Here is a 23,045-nt window from a genome sequence, read left to right as displayed (position 1 = left end):
TGCAATTTATTTTACCCCAAATTATTCTGTAATAATAATAAGTAGTAGTAGTAATAGTAGGAGCTGGAAGTAGATAAGAGCTCATTTTGAAGCAATATTAATTGGCTCTGAAACTGATTTCTACTGCATTTCCATTTCTGTTCTTAGGACAGAGATCTAAAGTTCCACTGATCTGACCAGGCCTTTCAATCTAAAACTCAGGGACCCAATTAATTGAAAGTGGAGTGCCCTGAATTATCCTAGATTTCAATGAAAGCAATTGAAACGCAGCCCTTTCACAGAAAATAATTTGGTGTGCTAAAATGAACGCACCTTGTCTCAGATTTGATGTCTTTTACTGCCATAACAAAAATAATATTAAAAAAAAAACAAATGAAGGAACTAAGAAAATATTAGTCTTGGTGTTGGGCAGTGTTCAAGAAAAAAATGTTTCATGATTTCCTTCACCTCCACCCACTCCAAACGTGGCCTTAATTGTCCAAGGATTCTTTACAGTTTATTTTGGTGAATATATGTATCTATGAATATTCATATATTCATTCATTCCATTCATTCATTCCACGGGCTTTCACATATGATATTACAATCAATAAATATACTATAGGTATTACAACAGCAGGGAGAAGGAAAGGGGGAAGAGACTAAATGGACTATATGTAAACAAAGTGTAGTTTGGATAAGGGTTGTATATATATATATATGTACATACTACATTAATTACACAACAAATAAATACACGGGAATATTTAAGCCAAGTGAATTCACACACTTTTCCACAAATCCTCCGATTCCATTCCCCCACAGTGCTTTACTATTTTGCACGAGTATCTCCCAGGAGAGATGCGGAAACAGTGTTGCTCTAGTCCGTTTCACTTTCTTTCATAGGCCAAATAATACAAAAATAAGTAAATGGGGAAGAAATAGGATAATTACAGAAAAACATCCCCAGCACGGAACAAGACATCCTTGGAGCAAAACAGATTTCCCAAGGTTGCTTTTTTTTTCCTTTTTTTTTTTCTTTCCCCACCCCGGTTAAGAGCATCTAGGAAACGACTTCACGGGGGTCAAATTTTCATCCCACGCGCGCGAGACGTCAAATACCGTCTCTAGACCACTAAAGCTCGCGCTTGCCCGATCCTAGGAGGCCAGTTTACTCGGGAGGCGGCGGCCCACGGCCCCGGCGGTAGGACTGGAGCCGCGAAGAAGAAGTGCTCTCATATCGCGTGGTCGCTTCGGGCGCAAAATCCGACTTGGACGCAAAGTATTATTAGTTAGGCGTTTCAAGAGACCTCAACTTTCCAAGTCTTGCCGTGGATAGAAAGCCGAGGCCTAGGACTTTCGGGAAATTGAAAAAGAAAAAAGAAAGAAAAGAAAGAAAGACAAAGTAGCGAAGGTCGCACTCACCCCTCTTATGCATAACTTGAGCTTCCCTTTTATTTTTATTTTTTAATTATTATTTTTTTTTTCCTAAAGGGTGTCCTTGCTTAGAGGTTAGCACTAGGGAAAAGGCGTCCCTAGGCTGGAGGGCGAACTTCGAGAAAGGAGCAAGGCATTTCCTCCCCAGATCAGCGGGATCCAGGTTAGAGAGCACGGGGCCCGGTGGCAACTCCAGAAAGCTTAACCCTGAATTCTTGTTGGAAGCTTAAAGACCCGGTCTGTTTGCATACTAATCAGAGGAGGCCTTTGTCTGCCAGATTTGCAAGGGTACGTGGTAGTCTGTCCCAGGCTGCTACCCTCCCTCCGCCCTTCCTTTCTGCCTTCCCACCTCCCAAAAGTGGAGGGGAGGAAAAAAAAAGTTTTTTCTCAAGGTACGACAACGGCCCTCATCCAGACGTGCTTGGTTTTCCCCCTTCCCCACCCCACCCCGGCCTTTCTACCTAGACAGACTCCTTGCTTTTCAGTTTGGAGTCTTTCTTCCATTTCATCCTCCGATTTTGAAACCAGATTTTGATCTGCCTCTCATTCAAACACAGGTTGTTGGCGATCTCTATGCGCCTCCGACGGGTGAGATAGCGGTTAAAGTGGAATTCTTTTTCTAGCTCCAGAGTCTGATAGCGAGTGTAGCTGGTCCTAGAACGTTTGCCATCTGCTTCTGGAAAAGAACAGACATCGCATAAGGACGAGCGGGGAAAAATAAAAGAGTCACGTTAAATAAGCAGGGGCAGAAATGCCCAGGAAGGGAGAAACCAAATGTGCCAAAAAGAAAGCAAGAGGAAGGGGACGGGGGTGCCGAGGTGGGAAGGTAGTTTGGTTGGCTCTCTCTCTCGCGCGCGCTCTCTCTCTCTCAACCACCCCCCACCCCCCGAAAAAAAAACCTTTTAGTATATTTACTAGTTAAATCGAGGCTCCCGATTGTCCCTACTTTTATCAAAGCTTTGGATTCCGGTTCAAGCAAGTCAGGCGGGGGGGCTCACCATTTAAAACCCGAGAAAGTGGCGCTAAAGTGTGGGAATTAAATCCAGGGCTGTCTTTCCTTCGAAAGAAGAGAAAGTTGTAGGTTATGGGACGTGCAGAAGGTTTTTTTGGGGGGGTGGGGGATGGGGGGGGAAACATGCTAATTAACCATACGCTCATTTTCTTCCCCAGGAAGAGTGCGCTCGAATTCAAGTTACTTCTTCCCCTTAAAATCTTTCTTCCTCCCTACTTCCTTCCCCCCCCAATATTGCCTTTATCCCCGTTTTGTTTCTATGATCCAATTATGCCGTCATAAATTTGGGCGTATATAGCCTCTAAGCCTTTTAGTGGACAGTTTTACGAGCAATTGATGCCTTAGTCGTAAAATTTACGACCCCGGTTTTTTTTCCCCCCTTGTTATTTGCCCCGTATGGCCTATAAAAACCAAGGCAAACCCTGTGAAACAAAATCGAGAAGCGAAAGTTTACCGTGGCTCATGTGTAGTTTGGTCATCCACGGATAGATTTGTGGTGGCTGCTGCGGCGACTGCTGAACAGGCTGGCCGCTGGGCTGGGCTGCTTGCACCGGTTCACTCTTGATTTCCCCACTGGTTTTAGATCTATCTTCCAACGGCGTGGGGTCGTTGGTGCCACCAGCCTTCTGACTGTAAATTCCTGGGTTTAGAGAAGCCTGGTCGTCTCTGCCTAAAGTGTGCCCTGAAGATCCCATGACAGTACAGGAAGGCCGGTCGGGGTTAGATCTGGGGTTTGAAGACACGTCCACACCGTTCAGAGAGTTGGAAGCCCCAGATGGAGGGAATGTAATGCTCAGATCGAGCCCAGTGTAGCAGCACCTGGAGGGCTGAACCTCAGGCAATGATCCATAATTCCCATAACTTTGCATGGAATACGCAGGAACATTTTGATTTTGCTTATAGAAGGAATTGGCTACGTAGGAACTCATGTCAGGAATTATATTCCCCCCCACCCAGCTTCTCTCTCTCTCTCTCTCTCTCTCTCTCCCTCTCTCCCTCTCTCTCTCTCTTACACCCCTTTGATTAGACTTGATTTGTGGCCCTTTTGAAGTTCAGGGTTTTTTGTTCTCCAAAGTGCAGAATTTATAGGTGGGGATTCTTCTTTTCTTTATTCTATGTGCGCTGCCCAAATATGGGATGTTTAAAGAGAATCACGTGACGGTGTTGGCCAGTCATAAATTTGGCTTGATGACCCCAGGAGGTTATTGATGGAAGCCCGTGCAACGTATGTGATATGTTGGCATAACGAAGCCCTGGGAAAGGGGGGGGGGAGAAAGGCCCCACACTCAAATCACCGAGACAATGAGTCTAGAGCGTCACCTGGTGCTAAGTTCGGGGTATGACGTCTGATTCGAATTCTACCCCTGTTCGAACCTTCGAGGCTTTGAAGGGTGTGAAACAACACGGAAACAAATCCTCTATAAAGTCTTCGAGGGGGTTGAGAAGGCAAGCGCGAGTTTTCCACCCCAGCTAGGCCTGGGGAAAGGTTGCCTTTGATTCAGACTGATGAGTAGGGTTGGCTTTGTAAAATACGACCGTGCGATTCTCCTCAGCCTGTTTCCTTGGGTGTGCCACCACCAGGCTCTCTGGTGGTGGTGGGGATCTGGCTATGTTGCCCAGGCTGTGTGTGCCAGCGAAGAGAACGTGCCGGTGTGAAGGATTGGGGTTGCTTGCCTTGCCAGACCTTCTTTGCCTCAGTGCCAGGCACCTGACCGCACAGGGCAGGCTGGTTCCGTGTTCTCCAGGATTCTGGAAGTATCCAAAAATCCCTAATCCCCAGATCTATGTGGCAGGCAAGGAACTCAGCATCTTCCTGGGGGCATTTCCCCCCAATCCCAGGTACAGATCCGGGCATCCAGCTACCCGCCTAGTGGACACGGATGCCTCTTTCCAAAATCCTAAGAACCCGGCTCTTCTTCTGCCCAGGGGTCAAACAAGAGCCCTCGGAACTGTAAACCCTATTGCCTAAATTCGTCTCCCCTCCTTTTTTTTAAAAAAAAAATCCGCCTCTGAAGATTTCAGTCAAGGGTATCTTTCCGAGCGGGGAGGACTTTGTGCGGGTCTGCGTAAAGCTTCCTTTGAGGTGGCAAGAAACGTGCGGCCTCGCCATAAATCCTCCTGTGTGGGGTTCGCTTTGTTTTTCCGATGTTCTTCCGATGTCTGCAGGGAAACCGGCCGTGGGAGAGAATTGTCCGTGTATCTGTGCCTGTGCCCTATAGGTAAAAGAATGTGCCATCCTTTCCTTTCCTTTCCCTCCTCCTAAACTGCCATGCTTGCTAACTCACCGGATGGCTCCGAAGAGTTCTCTTGAAAAATAAAGTCCGCTTTTCCTGGCTACCCAGGGAATATGTTGGGGTACCTTTTCTCCTTTATTAGACATCGCCTTAAATTTGTTTGGTTTGTTTAGGGTGGAGTTACAAAGAACTCATTTACCCTCCGCCTGAAGTGGCTTCTAAGTTCTTCCCACCCTTCTTTATGATGGGGGAAAGCACCCATTTTATCTTTATTTTATGGGGGGGGTCATCTTTCACTCCTTAATAAGGTAGCATACTTAATGGTTTGTTTGTTTGTTGTTCCCATTAAGGAACAATCGGTAAAGAAAACCCTGGAAAGTTTTGGCTCAAGTTTCTGAAATGATGTTGAGTCTATTCCTCGCCTCCCCAGGACATGTGCGAGACTTGGCTTTTTTTAAAAAAAAAAACGAGGAAATCTCAACTCCGGGAGTTTTTTGAGGCTCCTTGGGATGATTTGACAAAGGGATGACTCCAGTCTCCCTTGGGTTCAGGCAAACGGAGGTGGGCGAAATCAATTTAATGGGGGAGTGTCAGGGGTAGTTGTGGTCTTTTTAAAAAAAATTATTAAACGGGGACCTGGTGATTGAATAGAACACGTGAAAGAGTAGCTAAGCTATCCAGACACCCAGAGGCCAGAACTTCACATCCAGACATTTGTATTTGGGACAAGAATGCCTCCGACCTAAACCCCTGAGCCACTGTGGAGCCCTCCGCCACAAAGCTAGCTCCATGGCTGTGTGGCAGTTATCAGAGACTTTGTCTATTACACACTTCCTGAACTTTTCTTCCCCTCCCCCTCCTCGATAATTCCTGCCCACCTGTTCTTAACCGCAAAATAAATTTAGACAAGGATGCGGGGAGATTCCTTTGTTCGTTGGCCTTTCCCTTTGGCGAGGGAATCGGTGCTTTTGTGCTTAAACTGGCCTTGAGAAAACACGCTATTTTTTTTTTAAAAAAAAGTTGGAATTGTGGGCCTAGGAATTTGTCAGCCTGGAATGAAATTTCTTATGCCTACCTATATCTGTGCCCGAGCATATCGGTGGTTATGCAAGAGGGGAGAGAGAGAGAGAGAGAGAGAGAGGTGTTAAAGTCATCCTCAGCCTACTTAATAGGAAATAATTTATTTCCGCCTATCAGCTGCCTTGCTGGGGAAATTAAACGGGGTTCGATCGCGCTAGGGAAAGGAAAGAACGCGGTGAGTCGATTTGCAAAACGCTTCGGCACGGAATTGTCCCCCACGGAGCGTCGAAAATATATATATATTCCAGGAATTTTTAAAAATAATATCCAGTTTTTATTAAATACTCAACCATAGTCCTTTGGACATGACTTGTTTTTTTTTTTTATACATGATGCTAGGAAGCCTAACACAAAGGTTTGCTTTTCTCCTACTCGTTATAGAATGCCATTCACTTTACCGTTTGACCATTACAGTGCTAAACATAAATATAAATACAGAGACCACAAATACAGCTAAAAATATTCACACAGGAACCGTCACAGTTTGTCGTATGCATCATGACTTCAGGTAGTGTTTTCAATACAATGAGTTTACTCTGGAAAGAAAGCGCTATATTTAGGCGGACTTCGAGATGGGTATAGGGAGGGAAGTTATTTTCATAGGGCCTAGGTGGGTCGGTGAAGAACTGTGTTACGTTTTCTTTTCTTTTCTTTCTTTTTTTTTTAACCCAGCTTCTTTTCCACGAATCCACATCACCACCAGCAGCCGTTCCTTCTCTCTCTTTTTTCTTTATTTGTTAGGAAGGTGAAACTGCCATTCGTTCTTTTGGACCTGCCTGGTCGAACTCAGCACTATCCGAAGGCAGCTCCTAACGCGGAACCCCTTCTTCCTTTGGCAAGCGAGATTCTGTCTAGGGAGGGTGAAGAAGGAATGGGGGGGGGAGAGTTTCTCTCACTCGTGCCTGGCTCTCTCTCCCTCTGTATGTGATTGTGTGTGTGTTTGTGTGTGTGAGTGTGCGCGCACTTTAGGAAAACCCGGGTCACCGGTCAAGGAAGAGGCCAGGAACGAGAAGGGGAACAGGAACCTCTCAAAAGGAGGAAAAAGTCCAGGAGATTTGGGAGTCACGGGTCTGGAAGCTGAGCGCTGGAAACAGAAGATGGAGGAAGGGGGTTTCTATCTCCACCCCCCCACCCCCCGACCCCTTTTAATTTAACCCAATGTAGCGTTGGTGCCTGCAGTTAATGAGAAGGGAAAGGAAGGCAGGAGAGAGCCCCGGTGAGCTCCGTGGTGTGCTCGTGGGTGAGACCGGAGGGGAGGGGGAGGAAAATTGCCTTCTAGACGTAGCCGTCCCTGTTCATTCCTTCGGTTTTTCCGCCTGCGTCTCTTCTTCTTCTTCTTCTTCTTCTCTTTTCTCTTGCTTCGCCCCCAAGCTCTCGGCGGCTTCCCCGGCGACACCTCCTCCCCCGGGTAGAGTGGAAGTCAGGTTGCTCTCTTTTTTCCATTTCATCCTGCGGTTTTGGAACCAGATCTTGATCTGGCGTTCCGTGAGGCACAGCGCGTTGGCGATCTCAATCCGCCGCCGCCGCGTCAAGTAGCGGTTAAAATGAAACTCCTTCTCCAGTTCCAGCGTCTGGTAGCGCGAGTAGATCTGACGCCCCCGCCTCCGATCTGCTCCGTAACCGACTCCTAGGGATTCGGAAACCAAACAAACTAAGAACGATTAGCTACGGCTTCGGCCAACAACAGGTCTCTAAGTCCACAGAAAATAAATAAAAAAAACACAAGTAACATTGAAAACAACCAAACCCCCCCCCCCCCACCATAACCCTGAAAGGGGGTCGTCTTAACAACCCCACCCTCCAAGGACCCCCGTCTTCATCGTATCCCCACCCATTCCAATTTAATTCTGCTCCTTTAAAGCTGGCTATTCATTAAAATTTTCAGCACACATGGAGGGAGACGGAGCAAGAGGAAGGGGAGCTTCTAATTGAAAGCATGCTCCGCTCTTATTTGCAAAGATTCCGAATGTTTTGTTTTAATTATTTCGGCAATCTTAAAAAGCCTAAAAAAAAAAAATCTAATTAGATCTTACTCCAATGCTGCTTTAATTACTAGGAGAATAGACGCTCCTTCCATACTTCTGAAGTCGAGCTACTTCATAAAAACCCCATCTCTCAATCTATTACATTGGACAAGACATTTTGCATCTCCCCCTCTCCCCCTCCCACCCCAAAAATGCCAATTCTCACCTATCAGGGAAACTTCGATTTTTTTAAAAAAATAAAAAATGCCCCGGTTCTATTTTCTACACTTATTTTCCCCCAAATCTCCACTATGGGGTGGGGTGGGGGGATGGGGATGGAATCAGAGCTGATTGCACTTTATTATGGATATTTTACACTCCCAAAGTCTTTTAATTAGAAAGAGCATAACAAGCCATATTTGCTTGCAACAACTTAACAAATAAAAGGCCTGTAGCGGCAACTGTGAGGAAGCTATATGATTGTTTTTATGGGGCCATAAAAAGTAGCTGAGCCTGTTCTGCTGGGGAGACGGCCATAAAGATGGTTCAGTTTATTTAATTTATCTCTGCAAGCTGTAAAACTTACCACTGTGGGAGTTCATGCGCTGCATCCACGGGTATATTTGAATGCTAGCTTTCTGTTCCTGGGACGTGCTCCTGTTTTGGTCACTTGCAAAATCCTGTGCAATAGAAGTTTGTGTATTGTGTCCCATAGAATTTTGCCTGCAGCTAGAGAGCATATCCTTTTCTTGATAAAAGGCATTCGATCCGTAATCATATGGTCCCCGACTGGAGCTAAACACAACATTATCTTGCGGTGAATAAAAAGGAGATGAATAGATCCTGTTTTGAGCGACCGCTGCTCCATAAGTTGAAAAATGCCTTACAGGGTCATAGGCAGTGGAATTGAGCTGCACGCTGGGCAGGACCTCTTGACCACTGGTGAGGTGGCAAGAGAGCGACGGGTTTGTGAAATAGGAATTCATATCTTCCCCCCTTGTACCTGGCTTGTATGATTTCTTTAATATTTATTTCTGTCTCCAGTTTGTAGTCTGAACTAGATTGTTATAGGGACGGCTCCACTCCAGGACAGACAAAATGACAAAGTCAGCTGACCCTCCGTGAGCCAATAGAAAACTGGATGTCAAGACACGGAAAAATGGCTTTGCTTGTGTTGATTCCCCAGTTGAAACTAAGTATGCATTGAAAGTAAGTCTCGAAATTCTAAATATAAAGATGGTTTGGAAGAAGAAGGGGGGGGGAAGAGTAAGTAGTACGGGGTGGGGGGGAAGGTGGGAGATGACTGAAGGAGGGGCAAAAAAGGATAAGGAGGGAAAAAAGGAAAGAAAATCATAGTGCAGGGAAAGCGTTGCCTTAAAAATGAAAGGAAAGGAAAGGAAAGGAAAGGAAAGGAAAGGAAAGGAAAGGAAAGGAACCATAGAGAACAGAAATCGGGATATTTATTCTTTTGAATAAATATTTTGCTCAATACCTCTAACAACCAAACAGCACAGAAATTATAGCCATAAATCTGAAGTATGCATAAAATATTAAACCGTAAATTCTCTTTCCCTCCACTAATTTACTGTCAGTCAATAAATGTGCAATTAAATGCTAGTATTTTCCAAAAAAAACAATCTTGAAAAGACAGGCAGGGAAAGAAGTGACAGTTGGATAGAGACTGTGTCTTTCTGGAGAGTATTCCTGGACTTTGGAATGTGAAGAACTTTGCAAGCTCCTTCTTTAATTCCTTCTGGCCTCAAAATTCAGAGCTGGCTTTATTAATATTTCGATTTAACATAATTTAAACCAATATTGCTTTGCTTCAAGAAAAAAAAGAAGGAAGAGGAAGAATTTGTCATTGTTAGGGTCCTGTTTACGTTTGTAGCAAAAGCCCCCCCTCCAGTCTTTCATTACCTTCCCTTTCTCTAGGGAGCGGTGTGGGTGTGTTTACATTTGCAAAAATAAAAGAGGGAGGGGACAGAATTTATGGCCTCAGATATCTGTAGCTGATTAGAAAACTTCCCCTTGAAATATTTAGCTAGATTAGAGAGTGGGCTGTATTCTCCTCCTCTGGTGGATTTGCCCCAACACACTAATTGAAATGAAGACAGCTAATCTCATTTTAATTTCAATCCAGGGCCATAAATTGCCCCTTAAATGTAGAATATTCCTGCTGATGTGTAAACAAAGCTGAGGCTCCTTCATCCTGCTATTGGTTTGTTCTTTAAAAATTCAAGTTAGAGCTCAGGAAACCTGAGCCTGATTTCCGTGGCTTTTGTTTAGCTGCATTAAAGGGTTGATGATGATGATAATAATAACAATAATAACAACAATAATAATAATAGTGATCGTGATCGTGATAATAATATATGGAAGGGTGCATGAAAGGAAACCAGACCCACCTCCGATTGAATATATATTTGCTTCCCTGCCCCCAGGAAGCCACTACTTTGAACATCCCTTGTTGGGATGAAGTAACTCTCTTTGGTGGGCTGAGAAAGAAGCAAATCCCTCCTCCTGTGATCACCCCCGGGCTCCAACAGGAACCCGGATGCCAACGGATGCCAAAAGCGTTTATGATCTTTTTCCTCTGTGCAACAAAGCAAAGTAATCAGAGGCAGTAGTAAAGCCATAAACCGGACCACAACAGACAAAAAAAAGAAAGAAGGAGAAGGAGAAGGAGGAGGAGGAGGAGGAGGAGGAGGAGGAGGAGGAGGAGGAGGAGGAGGAGGAGGAGGAGAAGAAGAAGAAGAAGAAGAAGAAGAAGAAGAAGAAGAAGAAGAAGAAGAAGAAGAAGAAGAAGAAGAAGAAGAAAGAAGAAGAAGAAGAGGAGGAGGAGGAGGAGGAGGAGGAGGAGGAGGAGGAGGAGGAGGAGGAGGAGGAGGAGGAGGAGGAGGAGGAGGAGGAGGAGGAGGAGGAAGAAGGAAGAAGAAGTAGTAGTATTCATAATTGTGTCCAGCATTAGGCGTTTCTGGAGGGTTAGCATTTTTAAAAAAATAATAATAGTACACTTCTTGTATAAAGCTGTGGAGAGCTTTTTCAATTAAAAAAAAATAGGAAGAGATTGGTTTAATGGGCTAGAAGACTTACAGATGCCCAGTACATTCCGCCCCCCTTTTCCCACCTTGCAATAGCTCCCCCCCAATTTTATATTATAGACTAGGATGCATTATTTTAAAAAGTGGGGTGTGGGGGAAGGGAAGGAGGAAGGGCCAAGACGACCCTTTTCCTAGATCCACCCACCCATTTATTAGAAGGTATTCATTGCAAAGCACAGTATATGGGCACGCATGGACGAGGGTGGTAAACCCATAATCTGAAGGAATTTGGTGAAATCAATTTCAGATTATTTGAAAAGTTCCGAGATGGAGTGTAAACTAAATCAGTGTTCTAGGCGAACAGGCCCCTGAATTGACAGAAGTAACTCCCTTCCTACTTCCTCTTTAAGAGTTCTCCTGTGAAGACTCTTCAGTGAGTGAATTTATATTTAGATTTAGAATTTAGATTTATACTGGAGCATTTAAAAGAAAATGCTCCAGTATAAATCAGGAATCAATTAAAAGTCACAAAGCCTCCATAACTCTCCATCCTCCCTTAATTTTTTTTTCCTGTTAAGCAAGCGCTACTAAAAAAAACAAACCCTTCTTTTTAAAAGTGTTGTAATATTCCTAATCTTGTTGAAAGAGCTGAGATTATGTGATGTAAAAAGGTTTATGGTTGGAGGAAGGGAGGGAGTGTATAGTGGGATATATAGGTCCTAAAGAGCTGGTTTTTTTGAAAGACCTGGGAAAAGATAAAGGGATTTGGGTTTATTACTTTTCTAAACAGAAAAGAAAACCTCAAAGTTTGGTTGTGTTCTTTGGATGAGAAAACAGCTGACACAAAGAACTTTGTCACAAAACCCTTTCCTTAACATTTGGTTGGATGGCTCAGGAAATGCTAAAATGGACACATGTACACAGTACAGAGCACACACAGAGCGCACACAAGGTTCAAGATTCCAAAAACTCACGTTTTTCTCAGCCACGTATTTTAGTGCAAATTACAGAACTTACTGGCCTGAAATTTTACACGGGTGTCTAGTCTCGTGTGTCTTTGTGTGTAGTATGCATTTAAATTAAAAGGGGGGGTGGGGTAGCCCTTCCTTTTCCACCTTTCCTGCAAACATATATAGCAAAAATGTGTAGGTCTCTTTCTATACAAATTAATCTGCAACCAATTGTATCATTTCATCAGCAGAAGCAAGAACAGATGTTTTATTAAAACTGCTACACAGCAGTGAAAATATGCACAAGTCCTGAAATAGTTCTTGAATAGCAGTTGGGTCTCTCTCCTCCCCACCCCCTGCAGCTAAAGTGCCCAAAGAAAGCTGTAATAACATCTCTGACTCATAAGCTATTTTTCCCTTTTCCCCTTCGCCCCTCCCTCCCAGATTTTATCTCTATCTTGATGCTAAAGGAGAGAAATATGCCTCATTATGATTCTCTCCTCATTATGCACCCTCCACGCATGTTTTTCTAACCGGAAATAATGTCTGAAAGGAAACAAGTGTACACCTTTGAGCTTTTCTTTTTCTTTCTTTTTCTCTTGCCAGGCTCTGGTTTTGTGATGTGATCTTGAATGGAAAACCAGAGACGTTTGTTTACTTGACTGTTTGTGGAGCACGATGGAGGGGAGAGGGAGGGATGAATTTTGTGGGATGTTAATGACTGGATGGATCAGCTGAGACTGTTCATGCAAGGGCAGACGGGGCAGGGGAGGGAAGACCCACAAATTCTTACCTACGCTGTGATCTGGATATAGAAAATGGATTATTCCTAAATGCAGTTTTTTTCCTGGTTCGAATTAAAGATGTATATATTAATAGTTGCCTTAAGTCAAATGTGTTGGTTTCCAGTTCATAGTAGGATTAGATTGAACACTTGTGTGGAAAACTCACGTTATTATCCCTTGATAGATGGATTAGAATCCTTCACTCCTCCCCTAAACACACACCATGCGCACACTGATGAGATACACACAGCATACGACTCTTCACTCTTGCCTATTTATAGAGATCAATGTGTCTAGTAATGTACCCACTGTATTCCTTTTATAGGTGGATGAGGTAAATTAGTACGGCAACCAGATCCAGGACTACATAGCCATATGATTTTGCCGGTGCTGTAAAACCCTGTCTACATCCAAGCATATTTAGTTTCATAAGTCATTTCATAAGTCACATGTAGCCACGTAGGGGAAAAAAACCAGGGAAAAAACAAACAAACCCCAAGCCCTAAAGGAAGATATTACGTATGCATCTCTTGGAAACAGGAAATCGATAGATAATCAGAATACCACATAAGCATATAGCATGAGGTCATCCTTTATATGGAAGCAACATGGGTTTTAAGGTGCTCTGTGAGAAACACTCATGGCAGCGTGAGCTGTGTTTTTTCATTTGAGCTGATCTCACCTTAGATATGTTATCTCGGCCATTTTGGAGTTGACATTTATTACAGGCAAGGCTTCTTGCTTTGTAATTATTTATTTAGAGAGATTGCACTGAATTTTCACTGTTCTTACAAAATAAGCTTCTTAATTAAATCTTGACTATTCCCATAAATAACGTAATAGCAACAAACAACAACAACAATAACAATAATAATAATAATGGCTCAATAGGTGGATTAAAAATGCCAAATTCAGGCTAAACCAGCGGACTGAGTAACCAACCATAATAAGAATATGAATAATAAGCCAGCAAACAACAACATCTTTCTAAGGTGCTTGGGAAGGACTAGGGTTAGGTGGATTAAAAATGTCAAATCCAGCCTAAACATCTGGCTGACTGTGTCACAAACCATAATAATGTTTGAAAACTAACTCAAAATACATGGCACATAAATACCACAAAACAATTATGCCCAAGGAAGACACGTGCTTTGTTTCAAAGTCTCCATTGCATAACAGTAATCACATCTTGATTATTTAAAATACATAGACAGACGTATTACTTTTATTTAGCTTGATCCCATTCTGATGTGTGCCATTATAAGGCTGAAATGTTTCTTCCGATGTCACGGAAAAACCAATCTGCAACAATGGAGTTGAATGCCATCAAAATGATTCTGGTTGGTAAATATATCTAGATCAGCAAGAATTGCAAATCAGAACTTTCCTTTCTCTTTCTGCCTTATTTTATTTTTCTTGCTCATTCTCCCCAGACCATTGACTTTTCACTCCGTTTGTCACAGAAATCCCATTTCTGCATTTCACAATTCAATTGTTTTCATCTGAGGAAAAATAACAAAATGTGCAGCTTAAAAAAAAAAGCAGAATATAACTTATATTTAAATCAAGTCCTGCTTTGTTTATGATTTTGTGGTCCTACAAAACTAATGAAAAGACATGCTCTAACTTCTGTTCTTAGACAATTGGATCTGTAGCTCTTCCCACTATGGTATGGGACATGTTCACACATGCACAATTACTCAGTATTAGGTGTATACTAGTATATAGTAGATCTAAATATTGCTTGCATTATGAGGATGGGAAATCTGGGGATAAGCAAAACCCTGCAATGATCCAAACAACCTTCATTGGACATGAAGGAAATTGAGAAAGACAGAATACATGGTTTTTAAACAGGTTGGAAATAAACGCATTTCCCTTTCTTTACCAGATTTCAAGTTCTTTTCTGATTTTCTTAAGTATTTCTGTAGATTTCCTACACCTCCCCCAATGCTTAAACCCATTGATGGCATGGTTTTATCCACTGATCTGTTTTTTCTTTTCTTTTCTTTTTTTCCCAACAGATCTTCTTGCTTCCCAAGATTTGAAACCTTTCAGGTTCACAAAGGAAGTTCGCCTTGAACCATATCAAGTAACAACACAACTTCACTATCTCCAACATTTACCTACCCCACCCCGCCATCCTTAGCTCTCTTGAATTAAACCATAATTAACTAAAGGCATGTCTTCTAGAAGCAACGCAAACTAGAGATTTCTCTTTGTTTACTTAAAGCAGGATTCTGTCAATATTTTTTATAATAATTTTTAATGTCATTTTGAAATAATATGAAATATGTGTGCTGATAGAGGGGAGGAAAGAAAAATGAACTTTTTAAAAAAGTTGAATTATTTAGTTGGGTTCTTCCACATAATGTTCACGGCAGTCCAATAACATTGCACATTTCACCAAAGGATGTTCAGGTTAGGAAACTTTATGGCTGACTTTGATTACATTTTATTGCATGGAAATGTTCCCTCCAATGCTTCCCTCCTTCATTTTGACATTTAAAGGAGCAGGGGCCATGATGTCACACTGTGCTGTCATGGACAATAGTTACTGTCTTAAAATTATAAAGCATGATATTATAAAGTCATATAAAATATGGTTGTAAGCAACTACTTATGCCTGTGAACATATTAAACAAAGAAGAATAGGAGTTTAATACATTCAGGAATAATAATTCAGCAATGAGAAATGTTTGCCATTATCTATGAGCTCTTATTTTATTGTTTGCACATGGCGGAAGGGGTGAGGGAAAATTAATCTCCAGATGCTACAAAAAAGGAAAGGAGGCAGGAAAAGGGAAGGAAGGGAAAGAGAGAAGAAAAGTAGGAAGGAAAGAAGGGAGGAAAGGAGGAAAACAGAAAGAGAGAGAAAAGAAAGGAAAAGGAAAGAAAGAGAAAGGAAGGAAGGATGGAAGGAAGGAAGGTAGGTAGGAAGGGCAAAAGTATCCAAACCACAGGTATTAGTTACTACAATGTGTGGTTTTAAAAAGGATAGTCATTTAAATAGAATGAAACTATTTAGAAAACTACAGTAATGATCTTTCAACGGAAGTCTGGTACTTTAGGACTTCTTTCTTTCTTTCTTTCTTTCTTTCTTTCTTTCTTTCTTTCTTTCTTTCTTTCTTTCTTTCTTTCTTTCTTTCTTTCTTTCTTTCTTTCTGCCAGCAAAGTGATGGGGCTAGGATGAAGAGAGAGAGAAAAAAAGGTGTCTCGCAGCTGATGTGCCTTATCTATTTTTATGAACGGCCCCAATCCGGCAGTGATTTAAAACGCCGCGTTCGCTAGAGCGAGAGGAGAGAGCGTGTGCGGCGCCTGGGCGAAAATTTCAACAGCAGCCAGCCGAGGAACTTGCAGGGAAAAAACCCGCCATCTCAAACAGCCGACTTCCAATAGCTTTGGCAGTTCAAAACTTTTCCTGAGCTGCAACTATTCACCCAAGACCTTAACTAGGAGGCTGCTGAACGTTCAGCAATAAAAGTCTGTCCTGCTTTGAAAGGCCTTCATGAAATGGCCGGCCGATTCTCCTTCCTTCCCTCAAGCCGTTCAATCCTCTTCATTTATGAAAGAAGATTATTTAGGGTTTCACCCTCCCCCATCTCAGCCTATCTTCAGGAAGAACAGGGATGGGGGGGCGAGAGTGGGGGGGGGGACGGATCAAAAGAGAGAGAGAAAGAGAGTCTGGATTGGAAAATGTTGGCTTGTCAGCTTTCAGGCACTTGGTGGCAGTATACAAAACAAGTAAACAAAAATAGTAGTTAAATTAAAAAAAAAACAAGAAGAGGGGGGGAAGCAGAAGTTACTACCAGGATTAAATAACACTCAGCATAAAAAAAGTATCAATTCATCAGAGTGAAGATTTCTGCACACTCACGCTGTCTCTCACACACAACCTCCTTATTTATTTACACACAACCCTGATTATTTAAATCAAGGACAATATCTAAATAATGCCCAAACAACCCTAGTATGCTCTAAACTGACCCGGTAGGGAATCCAGTGGCTAAAACTGAATTATTTTTTAAATGGAAAGTCGAGAAACAACCTTTGAACTGATCCCGTAAAAACCAGAGAAACCTGCTTCCTACGTTGGGGAAGGCCTTGGGTTTGTCATATTACATTTCCATATATTAAAAGCAGAAACATTGACCAAAGGAATGGACTACTATACGGCCTACTATATAACCTGCCCAGAAAATTATGCCTGTGGAAAGGTGAGCAATGGAGCCAAGAGTCAAGGAGTGCTGAAATATCATGGAGATCAACAAAAGGAATCCAGCAGACCTACTATGAAGTAAATTGCACCCCATTGTTGTGGAGTAGTGGGTTCCTCCCTTATATGCTAAGGTAATGTAATCACAATCCCTATAGTTTAAAGGAAGGGAGGGGGGAAGGAAGGAAGGAAGGAAGGAAGGAAGGAAGGAAGGAAGAAAGAAAGAAAGAAAGAAAGAAAGAAAGAAAGAAAGAAAGAAAGAAAGAAAGAAAGAAAGAAAGAAAGAAAAAGAAAGAAGACAGCCAAACTAGAGACAAAGTCAGCAATTTGCCCAGTGGCTTCTCTATTTGGTATATGTTAATCTCTTTCTGTCTATTGAACCGCCAGATTTCCCCTCTCTGGGACAGAATCGGAACCAAAACATCAGAGAAAGAAAAAACGAATAAAAGGAATTATCTGAGCACATAAACTTCCACACTGAATAAAAGGAATTATCTGAGCACATAAACTTCCACACTGAGATGTTTCTCAGCATCAGTAGCGAACAGCTCCATTCCCAGTCAACCAAATAATGGAGAAAAAAAAAAAGCTGTGAAATTCTCATCAGATTGAAAGTCTAATTTAACTCTGCAAGACTGTTCCAAGTAAGACACTGAAGGACGGAAGTGCTGCTAAAATGTCTAAACATATACAAGCTCTGATCTCTCCTATACACGTGGAAGCATTTTGTCTCCCGTCTATATGCAATTTGTAGCATATATCACACAGACACATGACCATACATGCATATACATTGAACAATTATTAGAACCATAGATTCCTTCTACATATACATACACACATACAGATATACATTAGTGTTCCATATTTCCTTCTCCGATTAATCTTTTCTTTCGTTTTGGCCTCTATTGTTATAGTTCGCTTAAAGCACCTTTGCGATGACGTTTTGCTTGGTTTTCTTAATTTGTTTCCTCTAAAACCTCTGGGCTCATCTTGAGAAATTGAGCAAACATTTCAACCCTCATTAAGTTTAAAAAGAAAAAAAGAGAGAGAAAATCGCTTTCCGAAATAAATTTGCATTGAAATTCATGGAGGTTAATAAATAATACTGTATCGCAGAAGGAAAACAATATTTATATTCCCAGAGCCCAAAATACACAGAACCAATTCCAACATAGATTAAAAGAAAAAGAAAAAGAAAGAAAAAAAATGCAAGTCCCAGCCATAGACAAGGATACACACTGCCAAAGGCACCCACACTAACACCCCGGTGTTGTGTGGCACACACAAATAAAAGCAAAAGCTTCTTCTTTTTGCCTTTTTCAACTGGCTCTTCCTTTAATACACTTTAGGGGGGAAATGTTTTTGGATATGACCAAGCCTGCTTTTCAGCCTGCACATCTTTCTTCGGATTGTTGTTATTTTAGAGGCCCTGACATTATCTGAGTCCCAAACCCTAAACTGCTCATGTGCAGAGCTCTAGTCTCTCTCTCTCTCTCTCTCTCTGAATGTAAATCGGTATATGACACCCATTTCAAAGTAGATTATGACTCTTGTTATTGCAACTGTTATTTTACAAAGCTTTGCCATTTATCCTCTCTCTCTCCCTTTTTCTCAACCAGCATTCCAAGCTCCCAAGTCAGATCCATTCTTCTCTTTCTCTGTTTCTGAGCTGCAAAATAGCTACACAGCATAATTTGAAAATTATTGTTAGTTATTGGCTATAGCTGTAGCAGCAGTTATATTCCTCCCCCCCCCCTTTGTTTTGCTTTTGCAATTGTTACAAAACAGGTGAGGTTTTTAACTGTGGAAATCTTTTGCATTATTTTAATGAGTTGTTGTTATTGTTATTAGCCGGAATCAATCCATTTTAGAACAGAGGTTTCACACTGAGGATTTTAAACCATCAAAAACTACCACTCTAGTCCAGCATGGATTAGTAGATTAACCTTATTATTATTACCCTTTCAAATCCATGGCTTTCCATTTTCACATCCGTTTATGGTGATTAAAAGACATTGAAAACTAGGTCAGGAATCAACTTCCCTACTATTGTATTTGGTAATATCCAATTTCTGGCATTGCCAGAAATCTATTCATCCTCTTCACTAACCTTACATGTCAATAAGGGTTGAGATTCCTTTCACCCCCATCCCTTGTCTGTCTCAATGATATGGATAAAAGAAACCATTCATGTCCTTCCCTTGACGTCTGTAAAATGCCGGAGAAATAAATCCGTTTTTGTTTTGTTTTTTTTTTAAAAATCATCTAATTTTACGAACAACGGCAATAGGTCAATCTAAAAAAACCCCAACCGATAGATTAAAATGTGTTTTGTACTTGCACAGCCTGTAACAGAGAGGAAGGTCTGTTGGCCCCAGAAAAAAAACACACACAAGAAATGACAAGGGCGGAACGAAGAAATATGAAGTGGGGGCGGGGGTGCATGGCTCCCAACCAGCGGACCTCCACGTGAGAAAACAGGGTTCCGGGGAAACAGGAAGAGAAGGGAAGCGCCAGGGTAGACAACTCAATGGCCCTTTACGCCTTGTACTTCGGTCCTTTCAAAAGGGCTTTGGCTTCCTTTATACAACCCGCGGAGCACCAACCCCGGATTTTCTCCACGCGCCTGGAGAGGAAGACGTTAACCCTGACAAGGAAAGTCCCCGGATTTATGTAATTTTCATGTATGTATTTTTGTTTTTTTTTTCAACACCCGCAAACGAAGCGCGCTCCCCCAAACGACCAAGGCGCACACACACACACCCCGGCCCAAGCTTTGGCAAGAGAGAAGGAAGCTTCTTCCGCTCCAGGTTCCCTTACTCTAGAGGAGACGCGCTGCCCGCCCTGCCGAGCCGAAGGGGATTCCCTGGCAGCCTCACGCCACGCCACGCCCCAGCCAGGAAAACCGAGGCGTCGCGAACTCTGGGGAGCCAGGGCTCAGGGCCACCACCTCTCCTTCACAGACGGACATTCCTCCTCCTCCCCCTCCTCCTCCTCCTCTGCCGCCGCCGCCGCCGCCAAGAGGCCCCTCGACTCACCGTTGCTGGCTTTTCCTCCTTGGGACCTAGAAGCGGATAAGGCGGCGGTGGTCGTGGCCGTGGTGGCGATCCGCTGGCTTCGATTGTTCTTTTCTCTACAGGATAAGATGGCTGGCAAAACCGGACGCCTTGGATCCGATTAGTTCTTCATGCCAACCCACGGGGTGGGGGTGGGGGGTGGGGAGAAAGAGGCACTTGGCGTTTGCCACCTTGATCGGCTTCTGGTGCCGGGCGCGGCGCGATCCAGTCGGAGCCCCTTGTCTCCTGGGGGAACATTCCCCCCCACCCCACCCGCTCGGAAAGCCTCGCGCAGGCTGCTCGAAGGCAGCTTCGGCCGGGGTGGGGGCGACAGACAGGCCTTTGTAAACCCGGGTTGCAGAAGAAGCTAAATATTTCATTAAGGAGTCAGACTGGAGGCCCTAAAGATCCCCCCACACACCAGACGAACAGGAGGGTGCCAGTCCCCAAGGCCTGCATTTCCACCTATTGTATTCATAAGGACAAGGGGGAGCTATTGGAAATAAAATGCTAGAAAGGGAACCTTAGTCATTGTTTCCCCACCCCCGCCCTTTTCTATCTTAGGTCGTCGCTGTTTTCTTATGGATCTGTTATATATGATAGATAGATAGATAGATAGATAGATAGATAGATAGATAGATAGATAGATAGATAGATAGATAGATAGATAGATAGATAGACAGACAGACAGACAGACAGACAGACAGACAGACAGACAGACAGACAGACAGACAGACAATAGCCAGTTTGGACCATACCACATGTCAAATCAAATGTTTATTACTGTCACAGATCAGATGGGGTACAGTCAATTAAAAAGCACAGAAGATACATCTGAGTCTAACAAATATTTTTTAAAAACCCATAACATATAAAATATATGTATTAAAATGGAGTCTCTCTCTCTTTCTCTCTCTCTCTCTCTCTCTCTCTCTCTCTGTGTGTGTGTGAAGGATCTGAAAGGAGGGGTAACAGCATTAAAGGGGTGTAGGGGACCATAGCCAGCCAAGCAAAGGAAAAATAAGGGTGATAATATTTTCAACAGCTTTAGTTCAAGACAGTGCATAGTTTTTTGATAGAGAAATATATTGGAAAAGCGTAAGGAAAAAAAAATCAAACACCTGACAATTCTTTGCTAAAGTGCCACTTCTTAATCAGAAAGCCAAGACGCCAAGTCCAAGATTCCTGAAGGGAATTTGCAAACAATCCAAACATGACAAACTCGGACAATATTGGGAATAATCAAAACAGAGCAGGCTTATTATATATACCACAGGGATGTTTCCTAAGCATGTAAACAAACCATAATAGCAGGCGATTATTAAAGCCCATGGAAGTAACATTGTAACCTTGTTACACCGAGCAGCATTTTTCGCACAAAGAGGGCGACGCGGGGGGCGGGGGGTAGGTGAGGGGGTGAGGGGCAGTCAAAGGCAGGCAGGTGAAGTGAGGCGGGCCCAGGAAGACAGGCGTACTCTTTAAAAATGTGGGAGGACCAACCACCAAAAATAAACCCGCGTTCTCCTTTCAAACCAAACGCTCCGAGCAAAGCCACCATAAGCCAGATGTCGGTAAGGTGAACCGGGTGGGGTGGGGGTGGGGTAAGGAGGAGGAGGAGGAGGAGGAGAAGTCAACAGCAAGTCGAAGGAGAACCACCCGGTGCCAAACAAATAGAAGCCAGCCGTAATTGTTAATTAAAAATGGCATTCCTGTTTGCCTTCTCGTTATACGCCACGCCGGGGGTGAGGCGGGTGGGGATGGATTACGGTTTACACCAGGATAAGGAGGTGCACTGCGCATGTGCCTAAAAGCATCCACCGCCTTCAGTTGCTCCTGGATTAGCCTCCCTCCCTCGCCCCGGCAGTTTTTTGGTGGTTTTTTTTTTTTTGGAGGGGGGTGGAGGGAAGCAACACTTTTTTTTTAACCATTCATTGGCTTCGGTGCGCGTTCCCGAGCTTAAGGTCTGTCAGGGCTTCTCCTTGACTTTAACCAATGGGCTGCACTGTCACAGACCTTTCCTCGCTTCCCGCCCAGCCGCCCCTGCTCGGTGCTCTTCCTTCCTTCCTTCCTTCCTTCCTTCCTTCCTTCCTTCCTTCCTTCCTTCCTTCCTTCCCCCCCTTCCATCCATCCTCCGCCTCCCCAAGCCTCCCAAACACTGAACCCAGCGCGCAAGGGAGGCCGACTGCAAGCGGCTTCCTCTGTCTCCAGCAAACCAGACCGCAGTGACATCACCACCCGCAGCCCTCACTCCCTCCCCCCGCCCCCGAATTAACCACATTTACGCCGCCGACCCTGCCTGATCATATTCTGTCATAACCAGGCAACACCCCTTCTTTTCGTCCATTTCGCGAAAACGAGGCGTCGTTATCTTTACCACCCATCTCCATGGATCATTAGTTACACATTTTAGCCAATAAGGGAACACTTACCAGATTCTCCCTTTCTTTTCTCTCTCATCCTCTCTCTCTTTCCCCCTCTCACTCTCTCTTTTCTCGTCTGCCTCTTTTCCTGTCTCGCTGAGGCTGAATTCAGCTCCGCAGAAATATGTATATATTATGTATTTTTTAAAAAAAAAAAAGAAAGAAAAAAAGGGGGGGGGGAGGCAACAACCAAAACGAAGGAAAAAAAATAATAATAGAAAAATCAAGAAAGCAAACCCACGCGTAAAAATAATCCTTTTCTTTTTGAACATGGCATGGGGATAACAGAAGATAATAACGGCGGCGGGACTAGCATCTTTCTCCTCCCCCTTCCCCCCCCCCTTTAAAAAAAAGGTATTTACAACTCCCTGTTCCCCCTCGTTATTTCATCCTCCAGAGGAAATGTGTTGCGTTTTGCCCCTAGGGGTGGGGAGTGGGAGGAGGAGGAGGAGGAGGAGAAGGCAGCCAGCCAGCCAGCCAGCCAGCCGCTGCAGTAAACTTATTATTCTTAAAATGCCCAGAATAATCAACAATTTCAGCCCTAAGGAAAAGAAAAAAAAAAGAGAAGAAAAAAGCCACAACAAAAACACCAGAAGAGAACAGAGACAATATGAGATTTCCTCCCAATCTTTCCATCCACCCCACGGAAAAAAAAAAAAAGAGAGAGCGCTTAATAATAAAGGGAAAAAAATACAGATACCATCGTACCCCCGTTTCACTGGCACTGCTTGGACTGTTAAAGGAAGGACTACTGCGAAAGAGTCATAAGAGAAACCACAATAAAAAGTTCACGTTCATGGATGGAGTCCACATGACTTCCTGTGGCCAATCCAACTTGTGATTCAGTCGTAAACTTTTATTGCTCAGC

At 43.3% G+C, this 23,045-nt stretch overlaps 2 protein-coding genes across 2 annotated transcripts; both read right to left on the bottom strand.

The window, feature by feature from the left end:
- Positions 1-361: 361 nt before the first annotated feature.
- Positions 362-3,357, bottom strand: HOXC5 (homeobox C5). Its single transcript, XM_026714818.2, has 2 exons — positions 2,883-3,357; positions 362-2,092 (listed from the first exon to the last, which is right to left on the bottom strand). The coding sequence occupies exons 1-2, from the start codon at positions 3,355-3,357 to the stop codon at positions 1,878-1,880; spliced, it is 690 nt and encodes a 229-aa protein (XP_026570603.1). The 3' UTR covers positions 362-1,877.
- A 3,360-nt stretch (positions 3,358-6,717) lies between these two features.
- Positions 6,718-8,695, bottom strand: HOXC6 (homeobox C6). Its single transcript, XM_087925366.1, has 2 exons — positions 8,293-8,695; positions 6,718-7,393 (listed from the first exon to the last, which is right to left on the bottom strand). The coding sequence occupies exons 1-2, from the start codon at positions 8,690-8,692 to the stop codon at positions 7,038-7,040; spliced, it is 756 nt and encodes a 251-aa protein (XP_087781492.1). The 5' UTR covers positions 8,693-8,695; the 3' UTR covers positions 6,718-7,037.
- Positions 8,696-23,045: the final 14,350 nt, after the last annotated feature.

This window comes from Pseudonaja textilis, chromosome 2 (genome assembly GCF_049901715.1).
Source record: "Pseudonaja textilis isolate UNSWEBS1 chromosome 2, rPseTex1.2, whole genome shotgun sequence".
Classification (NCBI taxonomy): Eukaryota; Metazoa; Chordata; class Lepidosauria; order Squamata; family Elapidae; genus Pseudonaja; species Pseudonaja textilis.
Note: the sequence above shows the minus strand (reverse complement) of the source record. Positions and strands in the feature narration are given on the sequence as shown.

Bases quoted from the DNA above. Each gene is read 5' to 3' on its own strand.
- HOXC5 (XM_026714818.2), bottom strand. From the start codon at position 3,357: ATGAGTTCCTACGTAGCCAATTCCTTCTATAAGCAAAATCAAAATGTT. The intron at 2,093-2,882 runs GTAAACTTTCGC...GTTCTTTTCCAG, and splicing joins CAAACTACACATGAGCCACG to AAGCAGATGGCAAACGTTCT.
- HOXC6 (XM_087925366.1), bottom strand. From the start codon at position 8,692: ATGAATTCCTATTTCACAAACCCGTCGCTCTCTTGCCACCTCACCAGT. The intron at 7,394-8,292 runs GTAAGTTTTACA...AATCGTTCTTAG, and splicing joins GCGCATGAACTCCCACAGTG to TTTGTTTGGTTTCCGAATCC.